This window comes from Ovis aries, chromosome 1 (assembly GCF_016772045.2).
Source record: "Ovis aries strain OAR_USU_Benz2616 breed Rambouillet chromosome 1, ARS-UI_Ramb_v3.0, whole genome shotgun sequence".
Taxonomy (NCBI): Eukaryota; Metazoa; Chordata; class Mammalia; order Artiodactyla; family Bovidae; genus Ovis; species Ovis aries.
The window spans coordinates 27,384,671-27,401,173 of record NC_056054.1 but is presented as its reverse complement, the minus strand read 5'-3'; the positions used below and the strand labels follow the sequence as shown (position 1 = coordinate 27,401,173).

The 16,503-nt window shown below is 46.4% G+C and overlaps 1 protein-coding gene across 1 annotated transcript; it reads left to right on the top strand.

Moving 5' to 3' along the window:
• Positions 1–2,340: 2,340 nt before the first annotated feature.
• Positions 2,341–11,108, top strand: LOC101116196 (enoyl-CoA hydratase domain-containing protein 2, mitochondrial-like). The gene is made up of 5 exons (XM_060409348.1): positions 2,341–2,505; positions 2,578–2,665; positions 6,824–6,910; positions 9,377–9,433; positions 9,642–11,108. Exons 1-5 carry the CDS (start codon positions 2,455–2,457, stop codon positions 9,983–9,985), a joined length of 627 nt encoding a protein of 208 aa, XP_060265331.1. The 5' UTR covers positions 2,341–2,454; the 3' UTR covers positions 9,986–11,108.
• The last annotated feature ends 5,395 nt before the right edge of the window (positions 11,109–16,503 follow it).

Sequence of the window (16,503 nt, the reverse complement as noted above, 5' to 3'; positions counted from 1 at the left end):
TCCTCTACACTAGGGCTCCCCTCTGCCCACTCTAAACCCCCAATCTCCTGTCTTTTTTTCCCCATGTTGATGTCTCTAATAGTAATTATTTGCTGAATGTCGATCTCCTCTGTTAGACTGTAGGATCTAAGAGGACAGGGACTGAGCCTGCTCTAGTCTCTGACATCAGTGTTTAGTACAAAGGCCAGTGTGTGTTAAATACAAAACTGTACAAACGACTGAATAAAGAGAACTTGGACTGACCTTTCCGGAACTTCAACCATTTGAGTAGTCTCATAGAGAACAGACCTGTGGTAGCCAAGGGGAAGGAAAGGTTGGGAAAAATGCATTAGGAGTTTGCGGTTAGCAGATGCAAACTATTATACGCAGAAGGGATAAACAACATCCTACTGTATAACACAGGGAACTGTATTCAATATCTTGTGATAAATCATAATAAAAAAATAGGAAAAGGAATATATATGTATAAAACTGAATCACTTTGCTGTACAATAGAAATTAACATATTCAATAAGATACAATTTTTCAAATGGAATAGTCTCTTACCTGTAGTATCTTTCCCACTATACCTCACTCTGAAAATGAAAATTTTTACCTATTATAGATATATGTTGAATAAATGAATTACGAATTTTTTAATTGGGTAGAAGAAAACCTTGAAAAGAAGTGCAGGGCATCATCTGAGAGGTAGGAAAGCCAGGAAAATGTGGAGTCATAGGCAAGTACATGTTGTTATATGTTTGTCAAAACCCATAGCATATGCAACATTGAGAGTGAACCCTAAGGTAAACTGTGGAAGTTGGGTAATAATGATACATGCATGGAGGTTAATCTTTGGTAACAAATGTCCCACTCTGGTGGGAAGCCATGCCTAGGCAGTGGCTAGAGGATTTATGGGAATCTCCATACTTTCTCAGTCATGTCTGACTCCTTTCATTCCCACAGACTGTAGCCTGCCAGGCTCCTCCGAGGAATTCTCCAGGCAAGAATACTGGAGTGGGTTGCCACTTCCTTCTTCAGGGGATCTTCCAAACCCAGGGATTGAACCCAGGTCTTCTGCATTGCAGGCATATTCTTTACCCTCTGAGCCATCAGGGAAGCACTTTCTACTCCATTTTGCTCTGAACCTAAAATTGTTCTGAAAAAACCTGTGTACTAAAAAAAACAAAAAGGCCACAGCAGAAAATGTTCAAGGAGGAGCAGGTGTTTGGTCAGGAGAGTTAATTGTTGCTGAGCCTGGGAGCAGGATGGAAATATGTCCCTCGGTTAGTGATGTGATCACACTGGTTACACTGGTCTCACTTAGGTGAGAATGGTTTCTGCCGAGTGATGGGGTGGGAGCTAGACTGGAGAAGACTTAAGAGAATGGAAGGCAAGAAAATTACTAACTGAATACGGAAAAGCCTTTCAAGAAGTTTCACTGGTTCTCATGAAAGAATATCACGAGTAGGGCAAAAGATATTCTCTTGCCAAAGAGGACAGAATGTGAATGTGCTCAAGCCTCGGGATTAGTTGTTCAATTCTTATCACAGAGGCATCTGCTCACTTGCCCCATGAGTGTGCAATCAGTAAATTCCATGCTTCAGGAAACCTTACACATCAATGCCCCAGGTTATTTTTTATTTTTTGGCTGTGCCAGTCTTAGTTGCAGTATTTGGAATCTTAGTTGCAGCATGTGGGATCTAGTTCCCTGACCAGGGATTGAACCCAGGCTTCCTGCATTAAGGGAGTCTTAGCCACTGGACCACCAGGGAAGACCCACCCCAGGTTCTTTAATAAATAACTTTTGAGGGAAAGACAGGGCTAGAAGCAGAAGCTAAGGGTTTTTAACAAGCTTTTAAGAGTTTTCTTTTTTTTTTTTAATAGCAAGTCTGAACTATAATGTCTAGAGAAGAATATTTTTGTGATAAAATTGTTAAGAAACGCAGGAAAGTGATCACCATAAAAACTCAGGAGGAAAAAGAAAGTCAGGAGAGTTGTTACTTTTGGAGGGAGGTGGGAGCAATGAATGAGTCAGGGCACATGAGGTTTCTGGGTGGTGGTGTTATCTTAACTCATTCAGCTTGAGAGGAAGAAGTTCCTCTGTAGAGAAAAGAATAACATGGAGAGAGACACGTGAAACTGAAGAAGGGGTGTGTCGGTGTGTAGGTGTGTGTGTGTGTCTCACAATGGCAGAAGCAGGCAGGAACCACTGGGGCAGTCATTCTCGTCCCTCTCCCCATGGTGCTCCGAGGTCCTCAAGCCCTTCCACTTCTGTGAGGCAGAAAGGGCAAGGGTTATTCTCCCGATTTTATGGTTGGGAAAACTGAGGCCTGAGTGTGTGTGACTTGCCCCAGGTCACACTGCTCATCAAGGGTAGAGGCTGCCCAGATCCCAGGCCCCAGCCCAGGAGTGAGCAGGGCAGCTGGCTCACCCGACACTGCCCTGTCCCCTGCAGGAATTGCTGAGATTCTGATGAACAGACCGAGTGCCCGCAATGCCCTGGGGAACGTCTTCGTCAGTCAGGTGAGTAAGCGGGGGGGCACCAGGGTGGGCTGGGGCTGAGCTGGGAGGTATCTGATCGGGTCTCCTCTGCAGCTGCTGGAAGCTCTGGCCCAGCTTCGGGAGGACCGGCAAGTGCGTGTCCTGATCTTCAGGAGTGGAGTGAAGGGTGTGTTCTGTGCAGGTGGGTTTCCTTCCTTGCCTCCAACCCAGGGCTCCCACCAGCCTGCATTTAGGGAATATTTAGGTCTCCTGGGTTCCCTTACCCTGCTGCTCTCCACCCGGGCGCCCTTTCCCAATAAAATCTCTTGCTTTGTCAGCACATGTGCCTCCTTGGACAATTCATTTCCAAGTGTTAGACAAGAGCCAGTTTCGGGCCCTGGAAGGGGTCCCTCTTCCTGCAACAAATGGCGACTCTGGCGGGACTCTTCTTCACTGAGACTGACATCCTAACCACTCGGGGTACTCAGGGGCCAGCTTGCCTGCCCATGGACCAGACCCAGCGGCCGCAACTGGGACCCTTTTGTCCCTGGTCTCCTCCTGACACGGACAACTGGCCAGAGTGCCCTGACCGGTAATGAACAAGAGCCGTTATTGACCTCTCTCCCTTCCCTCTCTCTTTCCTCTCCTTAACCCATCCTATCCTTCCCTGTTTTTCTAGTCCCCCGGTCCTGGACGCAGGAATCTGGTCGAAGGGCCCTCAGCCTGAGCTGAGGATGGGAGACTGATCACCTCCTCTTGGCAGAGAACTCGAATTCTGGTTCTGGTCTGATTTCTGGTAGGGCCGAGTTCCAGTCCTCCCTTCTCTGGAGGCCCAGGGAAAAGTCCCATAATGCCTGGGCATCTGTAGGTGGCAGGAGACGTCTGTAAGGCCACCCCTTTCGCCCCCCTCTCCCGCCTCCTCCCTCTTCTTTCAACCTGGTTTCCTTTCCTCCCTTGAAATCTTTGATGTTAGTACTTGGCTCTGAAGTTCTGTGTCTCTATAGGAGGTTTTCTGAGAGACTGTATTCTTATATTTAAGGGCTTCCCTGGTGGTGCAGAGGTTAAAGTGTCTGCCTGCAATGTGGGAGACCTGGGTTTGACCCCTGGGTCAGGAAGATCCCCTGGAGAAGGAAACGGCAACCCACTCCAGTACTGTTGCCTGGAGAATCCCATGGATGGAGGAGCTTGGTGGGCTACAGTCCATGGGTCGCAAAGAGTCGGACATGACTGAGAGACTTCACTTTAGGTCATTTGTAGCACAGGACTCAGGGCTTCCCATTAGCTATTGCTAATGAACCTGCTTGGTGACACAGGAGACACGGGTTCAATCCCGTGTTGGGTACATCCCCTGGAGGAGAAAATTATAACCCTCTCCAGTGTTCTTGCCTGCAGAATCCCTATTGACAGAGGAGCCTGGTGAGCTATAGTCCATAGGGTCACAAAGAGTCAGACATGACTGAAGCGACTTAGCACACAGCACAGGGCTCATTCCCATTTTAAAGATGTGAACTCAGAGGTGAAATTCCTTGCTTAGAGCAACACAGCTAGTGAGAATTCAGTTAGAACTTGACCTCTCTGACTCCCAAATCCCTGTTCTTTCCATTCTGACCCTTCATTGAGGAAATGAGAAAACGGAGTCCAACGACACTCACCAGGTCTGTGGCCAAGATCGGACTGGCTTACTGCCGCTTTGCCCACCCACAAGCTTTCAGTCCCTGTCAACGAGGCTCTTCCACGTCTCTGCACCATTTGGTCCTCACAACAGGGCAAGCACCATGGACTTCCTTTCTGAGATGAGAAATGCCGCATCCCAGGCCCACAAGAAGCAAGCGAATGAGAATTGAGCTAAGAACTGACTCTGGGCTGGCTGTGGAGGGGGCACTGGGGAGACGGGAAGAGGCTGCGGAGGGCGAGGCTGGGAAGCGAGTGATTCTTAGGCAGTTTCAAGGGCATGTGGCTCAGTCCCCAGGCCTCAATGGTCAGGATCCCGGTGAGCAGCCTGCGGAGGGAGGTGGCAAGGGAAGTATGCGGACCAGTCTGCCTGACCCCACTGCCCTGATCAAGGCCCTACTCCGACTCCGGCCTCTTCCTTTGGCTCCCCCATGGTCTGACGTCTTCCATCATAGTCACTTTGTGACTGTTAGCCCCGCTCCTCACCCCCACAGCGAACGACAGGAAAGTAGGGGGCGTGCAGGAGGTCTGAATCTGCCCCTAATTTGCTCTGGAATTCTGGGCTAGTCCCTGTCTCTCTCTGGGCCTCAGTTTCCTGATCTGTCACTGAGGGGTTAGGACTAATCAGACTCCCAAGGGCTCTACCAACTGACTTTCCCATAATCTAGGACTTGCAGACAGTATGTTCACCTCTTACTACTGCCTCAGGCTCCAGCTATCTGGCCTTCAGTGACCCTCCACTGGCACTACTCTCACCAAGGACCCTGCCCGCCCCCATGCCACTGTCCCCTGCACCCACTCCTCATCTTCCTTGACCTTCAGCCTCTTCCACCAAGCCCTTCTTTTAAAAAATAATTATACCTGATGTATGCCAATTATTTCTCAATAAAACAGGAAAAAATAATTAATAAAATTTTATTACTATTTAATGTATTTTTTGAGTTGTCACAAATATATACATTACACAAAATTTATATTTTAATCACTTGTAAGTGTAAAATCCACTGGTATTAAGTACAGTCACCGGAGACGGCAATGGCAACCCAATCCAGTACTCTTGCCTGGAAAATCCCATGGACAGAGGGACCTGGTAGGCTACAGTCCATGGGGTTGCTGAGGGTTGGACAAGACTGAGCAACTTCACTTTCAGTTTTCACTTTCATGCATTGGAGAAGGCAATGGCAACCTATTCCAGTGTTCTTGCCTGGAGAATTCCAGGGAGGGGGAGCCTCGTGGGCTGCCGTCTATGGGGTCACACAGAGTTGGACACGACTGAAGCGACTTGGCGGCAGCAGCAGCAAGTACATTCACAACGTTATTCAACAATCACCACTATCCATTTCAAAAACTATTTCATCATCTCAATAAACTGTATACTCATTAAGCAATTCCTCTGCATTTCCCTAACACCCAGTAACCTCCATTCTGCTTTCTATCTTTATGAATTTGTCTACTCTGTTTCTTACAAGTAGAATCATATGTTTGTCCTTTCGTGGCTTGCTTATTTCACTTATCATCATTTACTTCATGTTCATCCATGTTGTAGCATATTGCAGAATTTCTATCCTTTTTAAAAGTGAATAATATTCCTTTTCACATATATATTCCACATTTTTAAAATCCATCTGTTGATGGACTTGGGTGGTTCCCACATTTTGGCTATTGTGATTAATACTGCTATGAACATTGGTGTGCACGTATCTGCTTGAGTCCTTGCTTTCAGTTCTTTGGGGTATATACTTAGGAGTAAAGTGGCTGGACCATGTAGTAATCCTACTTTGAACTTTTGGAGGAAGCACCAAAATATTTTTCACAGCAGCTGTATCATTCTACATTCCTACCAGCAGTACATCAGAGTTCTCCACTCCAATGTCAACACTTTTTATGTTTATTGTTTATCCCATCTGAATGGGTAAAAAGTGGTATCCTATTGTGGTTTTTATTTGCATTTCCCCAATGATGCTGAACACATTTTCCAGTGCTTACTGCCTTATCTTCTTTTTTAAATATTTATTGGGCTGCACTGGGTCTTCGTTGAGGGATGCAGAATCTTCAATCTTCATTATGACATGCCACCTCTTAGTTCTGGCATGAGAGCTTTAGTTCTCCAACTAGGGATCGAACTCAGGCCACCTGCAATAGAAAGCCAGAATCTTAGCAACTAGACTAGCTGGGAAATCCCACTGGCTTATTTTCCTTGAAGAAATGTCCATTCAAGTCATTTGTGAGTTTTTTTTTTTTGACCACTCTGCACAGCTTGCATAATCTTAGTTCCCCAAACGGGGATCGAACCGTGCCCCCTGCAGTGGAAGCATGGAGTCTTAAACCACTGGACCCCCAGGGAAGTCCTTTGTATTTGGTTGTCGGAAACCTTTACATAGCCTAGATATCAGTTCCTTACCAGATGTATGATTTGCCAGTATTTCCTTCCATTCATGGGTTTTTACTCTCTTGATAATCTCTTCTGATGCATTAGTTTTTAATTGTGATGAATCTAATTTATCTTTTTGGTTTTGCATCTATTCTTTTTTGAACTCCTCCTCCCTCCCTGGCTTCCCTGACCGAGTTTTCCTGGTGTTTCTCTTTCCTCTCTGGCTGCTTCTCTTCAGGTTTCCATTGCTGGATCCTTTGACAGCCTGGGATTCAGTACCAGGTCATTTCCCAATGGCTGTCCCCCTTGCATCTGCAGGTGCAGACCTGAAGGAGCGGGAGCAGATGAGTGAGGCAGAAGTGGGGCTCTTTGTCCAGCGGCTCCGAGGCCTGATGACTGAGATTGGTGAGGGTTCTGGAGTGGGGAGGAGGAGGGCATTCAGGGGTCCTGCTGATCCCAGCCTCACCCAATCTACCATACTCTAAAGACAGAATGGTTTCTGTTGTGAGGTGGGGCTCTTTGTCCAGCGGCTCCGAGGCCTGATGACTGAGATTGGTGAAGGTTCTGAAGTGGGGAGAGGAGGGCATTCAGGGGTCCTGCTGATCCCAGCCTCACCCAATCTACCATACTCTAAAGACAGAATGGTTTCTGTTGTGAACTCTGTGGAGAAATGATTCTCCCAGGAGAGGGGGCAGGGATAAGGAATTCTACAAGGAGGAGGGTGTCATGAGGATCCAAAGGGCACTGGCTCCCCAGCATTAGTGCCCTGCTGGTTCTGACCCCCAGCCCCTGTGCCCTCAGGGTACAAGCCTGGCCATTCCAGAGTCAACTTTCAGCAAGCATACTTGCAGGCTTTGACAAATGATTGTTCCTTTTTCTGGAATATCCCTCCTAGGCCATCTGAACTGTTTATGCATTCTTTAAGACCACCAGTGCCTCCTCCTCCAGGAAGCCAACTCTGGCCCATCATCCAAGCTTCCTTTCTCAGTTCACTGATCACCCTGGGTCATCATCACCTGTTTGCCCGTCTCCCTTCCCCATGTTAGATTCAATTCTGTTCCCAACACACAGAATGAGAAGGGTGAGCAAAAAGGTGGGTCCCAGGGAAGCCCACAGGAGGGTGGGCCTGACCAGGCATCACCCTGCCCATCCATCTCCCCATTCCCATTCCCCAGTTGATCCCACAACTTTCCCCAGTGGGAAAACTAACTGCTAAGATAACCTGGCTGAGGTACCAGGTAAGCTCCCCAAACTTGGGACCAATGACGCCATCTATCAGAACCGTCTCCTACCCTGAGACACTGTCCTGGTCCTACCAGGGCCTCACAGGCTGAGCCCTCCTTTGTCTCCACAGCAGCATTCCCTGCACCCACCATTGTAGCTATGGATGGGTTTGCCTTGGGTGGAGGCCTGGAACTTGCCCTGGCCTGTGACCTCCGAGTGGCAGGTACCCGGTACAGGGAGAGGTGTGGAAGGGTGGGAGGGAAGAGTGAATGAAACCAGCTAATTCTGGGGGTTCTGCAGTCGGCCACTGCTCTCAGCTTTCCAACAAACCCCACAACTAAAGGCAAAGTGGGAGCCAAGGAATTCAGGCAGTAGCGGTTCCCCACCCACTGCCCAGCCCCTGACTGCTACAGGACTCGTCCCTTCTCAGAGTCGGCTGCCCTCAGCTCAGGACTGTTTGTACCAACCCCGGGCCAACTGCTGACACAACTAGAAAGAACATAGAGAGCGAAGGTTGGGGACAAAGGTAACTACTCAGTCTTCCAGTTCTGTCCAAGCCGGCTGTATCGATCATGCTGTGAACAAAGGTGAGCCATGAGGGCAGTCTGTTACATGCCCAGTTCATCACAGCATGACTGGCCAGGAGCAGTGCCCTACAGTAGCTCTATCAGAGTCCACAGAGGTTTGCATCAGTAGCTCATAGAGATTGAACTTCAAAATGTGGAGGGCAGGGAGGATGAAGATAATTGATTGCTTTTAACCTTGCTGACTTGGTGGTTAGGTGTGCCCTCTTTAGAGCCAATCAGAGAAGATCTGAGTGCCATAATGGTGCCACACTTTCTCCTGCCAAAGCAAGAACGTTCATCTTTTTTTTAACATGTAGCCCCAGGCATAGAGGGACTTTATATCCATATGAAGCATAACAAAGAGAAGCCATCAAATACCAGGTCAGGTCATAGCACCAACTCTGGTCCTCACCTGCCTATGTTTAGGAAAGCTAACTTGAAGGGGTTGGTGGGTAGGAGGTGAATGTAAACCCTTCCCTTCCATACTGCATGGTTCACAGGGAGGGTGTTGAGGGAATTCAGAAGAAGCCTGTGGGGTGGGACACTCAAGGAGGGCCTCTCTTAAGAAGTACAACTGCAAAAGGAGGATGTGGATCAGAATACAGGAAAATTTCAGGCTGACAAAAAGCTGGGAGGAAAACTGGTGGAAGCAGGGGTCACTGATGCTCTAAACTACACTTGAGCTAAGGATGCATGAGACAGATAATCCATTAACTTACAAATAGGTACCGGGCACCATCCAGGAACCCTTCCTTGTTCCAAGCACCATGACCTCACTTGATCCTAAACAGCTCTATAAAGCAGGTAAAAGAGAGGTTATCAATTTTTTCCCCCGTCCATGAGGCTCAGAAAGGCTAAGAGAGTTGCTCAGTGAGTTGTAGAGGTAGGGTGAGTATTGGGACTCCTGACTTCCAGGCTAGGGCTCTTCCAAAGGCAGCTACTGGAGGAGTCTGGCTGTGGCCACACCATGAGGGAAGTGATCTGTTGGAGGGGTAAGCAGAGCCCGCAGACAGCGTCTCCTCTCCTCTGGAATTGGAGCTGGAAGACAGGGTGGGGGCTTCACTCTGTTTTGTCTAAGCAGCTTCTTTGGCTGTCATGGGACTGATCGAGGCCACCCGAGGGCTCCTCCCAGGAGCAGGTAATCTCAACACACACCATCCATCCTCTACCTGTTCACTCTATCCAGCACAATTCCCTACTTCCCTCTTTTGCCCTACGTCCTGGGCTCTCCCCCACCAGCTTAACCCAATCTTGTCCTCTGAGGGGTCTTGGCTGACTCCCAGCCAGGGCCTCCCCTGGGCCCCCACATTCCATGAGGATTCACCATCCCTACTCCATCCTGGCAGGAGGGACTCAGAGGCTGCCTCGATGCCTGGGGGTGGCCCTGGCGAAGGAGCTCATCTTCACAGGCCGCCGACTGAGTGGGGCGCAGGCCCAGGCTCTGGGGCTGGTGAACCACGCTGTGGCCCAGAACGAGGAGGGCAATGCTGCCTACCACCGGGCACAAGCACTGGCCCAGGAGATCCTGCCCCAGGTACGACTGCCGCTCAGCACGGGCGGGCCTGCCACTGGGGATCACAGGTGGGGAGGCCAAAAGACAAGGGCGTCTCATGCAACCACACAAGGTCCATTTTCCCAGATTTATAAAATTAACCGTCTTTGGCAGTTTTGCTTCCATTCAGCCATCTAGTAAATAATACTAAATCAGATTTTAACTTAAGATCAAAATTGACTTCCGGGGGGCTGGGATCAATTAAGCTTGAAAACTCTCAGAACAGCCTGTAAAACTGAATTTCCTGAGATGATGCAAATGATCTCTATCTGTGCCATCCACTAAGGCAGTCACTAGCCACGTGTTTTGTCACTATGTCCGACTGTGCGACCCCACAGACTGTAGCCCACCAGACTCCTCTGTCCATGGTATTTTACAGGCAAGAATACCATTTCTTTCTTCAGGGGATCTTCCCAACCCAGGGACTGAATCCGAGGCTCCTGCTTGCCAAGCAGTTTTTTACCCTTGAGCTACCTGGGAAGCCCCAACTAGCCACATTACTTAAAATAAAATTTGAATTTCTCAACTACACTTCCCATATTTTAATGCTAATAGACACATTTAGCTGTTGGCTATTGTACTGGACAGTAAAGCATGACTGTGTTCCAAAACTGAAAATGCCAGATTCTTTAAAGCAGGTAAAGAACTACCAGCCCATCTTTCGACCATACACGTGGTGGAAAAGCACCTAAAATGCATGACGCAGGACATGTGTTAAGGCCCGTACTCTTTTTTAATCCTCAAATAGCCTATTAGCATAGTCTCCCCAGAAGTATAGATGCCAGGGAGTGGGTTAGGCCCTGCCTACATGTAATCTCCAAGTACCCGAGAGGCTCCAATGGCTTCTCATTTCTTTAAGAGAGCCAGAGGGAGGTCCCAAGTTTCCACAAGACAGGCAAGCAGCTGAAATGCAGCCAGGGTCTGTTAAGCTGTAATACTCACTGAGCCCATATGGTGCACCCTCATCCTTCAGACACAATCAGACACAAGCAATCCTGGGCAGTTTAATGGTGTCCCAGTGTTAGAACAGTCCAGTTGAGGTGATTATGCCTGTCGCATCTGTGCTATAACATACCCAACAAGGTTAAGTGACTGCTCATCCAAGTCAAAGAAAGTGACTGCAGTAATACCACAAAGACAACACTATTTTGGCATCCATTTTGCATAATACAGAAACACATATAATAACTAGTATTTTAAGGAGTGCAGACCATGTACAAAACTTTTAAAGAACAAACTAAATCTTTAATGGATTTCAAATACAAAAAATTTTAAAGACATATTACAAAGGTCAAATATAAAAATGTTAAACATTCTATCATTTTAACACTATTAACACAGAAAAGTATTTGAATTGATCATGAAAAGTAAAAAAAGAGTTATCTTATTTTGGGGGAAAAAAAGTCTCCCTTAAATAATCCTGCCTCTTTTTATAACTTTGAGATCTTTACTTACTTGCTTGCTTAGTTACTTGAGGGTTCAGTTCAGTTCAGTCACTCAGTCGTGTCCGACTCTTTGCGACCCAATGAATTTCAGCACGCCAGGCCTCCCTGTCCATCACCAACTCCCGGAGTTCACTTAGACTCACGTCCATCGAGTCACTGGTGCCATCCAGCCATCTCATCCTTGGTCATCCCCTTCTCCTCCTGCCCCCAAACCCTCCCAGCATCAGAGTCTTTTCCAGTGACTCAACTCTTCGCATGAGGTGGCCAAAGTACTGGAGTTTCACCTTTAGCATCATTCCTTCCAAAGAAATCCCAGGGCTGATCTCCTTCAGAATGGATTGGTTGGATCTCCTTGCAGTCCAAGGGACTCTCAAGAGTCTTCTCCAACACCACAGTTCAAAAGCATCAATTCTTTGGCGCTCAGCCTTCTTCACAGTCCAACTCTCACATCCATACATGACTACTGGAAAAACCATAGCCTTGACTAGATGGACCTTAGTCGGCAAAGCAATGTCTCTGCCTTTGAATATGTATCTAGGTTGGTCATACCTTTTCTTCCAAGGAGTAAGCGTCTTTTAATTTCAGGGCTGCAATCACCATCTGCAGTGATTTTGGAGCCCAGAAAAATGAAATCTGACACTGTTTCCCCATCTATTTCCCATGAAGTGATGGGACCAGATGCCATGATCTTCATTTTCTGAATGTTGAGCTTTAAGCCAACTTTTTCACTCTCCTCTTTCACTTTCATCAAGAGGCTTTTTAGTTCCTCTTCACTTTCTGCCATAAGGGTGGTGTCATCTGCATATCTGAGGTGATTGATATTTCTCCCGGCAATCTTGATTGCAGGTTGTGCTTCTTCCAGCCCAGCATTTCTCATGATGTACTCTGCATATAAGTTAAATAAGCAGGGTAACAATATACAGCCTTGACATATTCCTTTTCCTATTTGAAACCAGTCTGTCGTTCCACGTCCAGTTCTAACTGTTGCTTCCTGACCTGTAAGGACTATAAAAAACTGATGGTAAGTTTGGTTTAAAAGCATTTGTTTTGTCTTCATTTCTTGTTTATAGTTTCATCACATGTAAATGGAGAGTCTGAAGCTGTTCATTTTAATGCTATCGTGTTTCTCTTATACTTGGTCAGAAAGTCTCTCAACTGATACAAAACTCTGAGTAACTCAAGATAGTAGCTGATTACGCTTCCATGGAGTAGGAGGCCTATTTGTATAGGGCTTATCTTTTTGCATAAAATAACTGGGTCTTTGAGCTTGATCTCAAGATGATTCAGGCATCAGATTTTTCAAGATGATTCAGGCATCAGATTTTTCAATATATTCAAATAATGGTATTTCATTCATTACTACTATTTCAGTGTTTAAAAGTAGCTTTCTATACCAAGGGACTTCCCTGATAGCTAATGCAGGAGACCCCTGTGCGATTTCTCAGTCGGTAAGATCCGCTAGCGAAGGGATAGGCTACCCACCCCAGTAGTCTCCAGTAGTCTCAACATCATATCGAAAACTAGTGATAGAATCACTACTGCAAATGCTGGGACATTCTGATGCAACCTGTTTAACTTCCAGGTGAGTTACTGAGTGCCATTGAGAGTCAAGTATGAAGAGTCCCTATGAGTGCAAGAGGTACTGTGGTAAACGGCTGCCCTCTAGTGGAGAAACTACCAAGACCAGGGAGTCAAAATGCTCAGAAATTACATCCACCCCAAAAAGAAAGTGAAGTCGCTCAGTCCGGTCCGATCTTCTGCAACCCCATGGACTGTAGCCTACCAGGCTCCTCCATCCATGGAATCTTCCAGACAAGAGCACTGTTGTGGGCTGCCATTTCCTTCTCCAGGGTATCTTCCCAACTCAGGGATCAAACCCAGGTTTCCCGCATTGCAGGCCGACTCTTTACTCTCTCAGCCACCAGGGAAGCCCTACAGCCCAAAAGAGCCTGTCAGTAAACACAAGGTCCACAAATTAGCACTCAGATTTTCCCTTTAAGTGGTAAATATACTTTCCCATAGGAATATGGATTTGGCTACATTTTCCACGGAACATCAAAGGAATAGAACATCCTGTGGCAACTGTGACTCACTGTTCTCATTTCCAAGTAACATAAAATGATCCATCATATTTCTAATTGATCTACTTCACACAGTGTTACTTCGAACACCACAGCTTGGAACTGTGCAGGTTCACTTATACATGGATTTTTTTTTGTTCACTAAATACATACTCCAGTACTACATGATCCAAGGTTGGTTGAATTTGTGGATGCAGAACTCTTTACAGGCGGGTTGGCTGTAAAGTTATGTACAGATTTCCTACGGCATGAATGATCAGTTCCCCTAAGCTCCAGGCTATTCAAGGCTCAACTACAATTATGCATACACGCACAGACAGACTCAGAAACATAAATATGTGTGTTTTCAACACAGAGATAACATGGCTATATAGTTTTTAATTTTCTCTGATGAGAAATCAGTAGTTAAATAATACATATTCATAACAAGCAAATCAAAGGACATAGAATAAAAATCAAAAGTAGGGTGATCCTGTTATCCTGGAGCTGTCCAGGTTCAAAGTGAAAAGTTCCACATCGTAAAACAACACGTCAGTCACTGGCAAACCAGGACAGTTGCTCACTAAAACATTCCTCAATTCCCCAGTTACACTCCCTAGAGATGACCACTGTTAACAGTTTGCATACTCTTCCAGAAATTTTCATTGTACATGTAAAATGTGCCCATATACTCACATATCTAAATAATTCTAAATTCCTTTAGGACAACTTGGGGGAGAAGGAGCACACCTTTAAAGGCTAGTCAAGTTCTAATCGATATTTAAAAACAAACTATGCCCACAAAAGAATTCACACAGTATAGAAAAGTATAAAACAAAAGTGAAGTTCCCAATTCTCTCTACCCTTCTCCCCAAAGACACATCACACCAACACCTTCTACACAAATGGAGTCATATACACAGCACTATGCAGCTTCCTTTTTTCACCTAATACCTGGAGAGTTACCCATTTCAGCACGTACTTACTAACCTCATTCATTTAAGCTGTACACTTTCTCATTAACGGTATGGATGTGCCATCATTTAACCAGTACTCTAATGAGGAAAATCACATTACTGACATCTTTAAGCTCCTGAAAAATAGCTGGAATGAATAGCTTTGGACATCTTAGCGTATACTCCTGAAAGTGCATCTGTAGGGCAGATGCCTACATGGAGTTACAACATAAAAAGAGCATGGGCATCTATCTAATTTGCCAGCTCTTGTCAAATTGTCCTCCCGAAGCATTGTTCCAGTTTACTCTCCATTCAATTATGTGTGCAAATACTTGTTTCCTAAATCTCAACAATAATGGGCATTACCAACCTTTTACAGTTTCCAAGTGTGACGTGAAAAGGAGCACCTAACTGTTCTGATTTATTTTTCTTTAAAAGTAAAGCTGAGCATACCTCATGTCTTTTTTTCAACTACCTTTCTATACTGTGTGAATGCTAAAAAAAAAAAAAAATTATACCAGCTTTTTGTAAAGGAAAAGCTCTGTCACAATATCACAAATATATTTTCCCATTTCTTGATTTTTGCTTGAATCTGTGGTATTTTTCCCAGTCTGAAGTTCTTTTATCTTTATGAAGCTAGTTTTTCATTTATGCCTTCAACGCTAACAGACTTTTTAAATTCTTTTCCTGATAAAGTCTTACAAAACCTTCAACTAATACAATATGAACAAAATAGGAGGCAAATGCACTCCTTGCCTGGAAGCAGGGCTCAGGATGGAGAGCCAGACCTTCAGTAGCACAAGATAACTAGAAGCAAGATCAGTGAGGCAAAGATGGTCACTTTGGTGCTCTTGCTTCCAAGTGGCCCCTACAAAATGCCCCTCAGGATTCCGATCCAGGCCTGTCAGATTTCAAAGTCCAAGTTCCTACTGCCGACCTTTTCCACCCTCCTGGGGAAAACGTGCTTGCGGTGGAGGCTTGCGTTTGCTGAGATGAGAGGGGTGGAGGACAGGAGCAGCAGTGGGAAAGCTGACTGGGAATCAGATCCAAGCTTCGCCACTGACTGGGCGAACGTGGCCAACTGCTTCAGGACCTGAGCCTCGATTAAACCCACCCTGAAGGGACAGGGGGCAGCCTGTGACCATCAGACAAGTCTGTGGGTGGGAAAGCATGTGTACGATGGAGTATGTTGTACATGCTGGAGGGATGCATTAAATGACAAGAATTCCAGATGGTCAGGACTAGGAGGGTTAGGGATCAGTTAGGCTTCCTTCGTTATTGAAAAGGAAAACACCTAAGAAGTAGTAGGTACAACACTAGCAAAAGTAAACACTGTCACTAGAATAGCTGGATTTCTACCCAGACCTTTTCCTCATCAGGGAGCTTGTGTGCCTAACTGTGAGCACTGACTGATCATCTTCTCAACAAAGCGCTTGCTTTTCCCTAGGCCCCCACTGTTGTGCAGCTGGGAAAAGTAGCCATTGGCCGAGGAATAGAGGTGAGAAGGTTCTGGGTCAATACTTGGGTCTGCTAAAGTCAGTGGGGTGGCTGGGAAGCATGGCTTTCAGGGCACACAGATGGGATGGACAGAACAGCTGGAAAGAACTCAGGAACTGGACTCTTCCTACAGACTTTGAGCCTGACCTCTCTCTTTGTGCCTTAGCTTTACCCATCTAACAAGGCATTTGCCGTCTGTCTCTGTGGAGATTGAACCCTGTGCTGCTGCAGCTGTTGACTTTTAACACTTCCCCTGGCGGGAGTTCAGGGTGGAGTGAGGCACTCTGTGCTCCAGGGAATCTGGTGGAACAGGTGTTTCAGTTCAGTCGCTCAGTCGTGTCAGACTCTCTGCGACCCCATGAATCGCAGCACGCCAGGCCTCCTTATCCATCACCAACTCCCGGAGTTCACTCAGACTCATGCCCATCGAGTCAGTCCTTGCAGTCCAAGGTACTCTCAAGAGTCTTCTCCAACACCGCAGTTCAAAAGCATCAACTCTTCGGCGCTCAGCATTCTTTACAGTCCAACTCTCACATCCATACATGACCACAGGAAAACCATAGCCTTGACTAGACGGACCTTTGTTGGCATAGTAATATCGCTGCTTTTCAACATGCTATCTAGGTTGGTCATAACTTTCCTTCCAAGGAGTAAGTGTCTTAATTTCATGGCTGCAGTCACCATCTGCAGTGATTTTG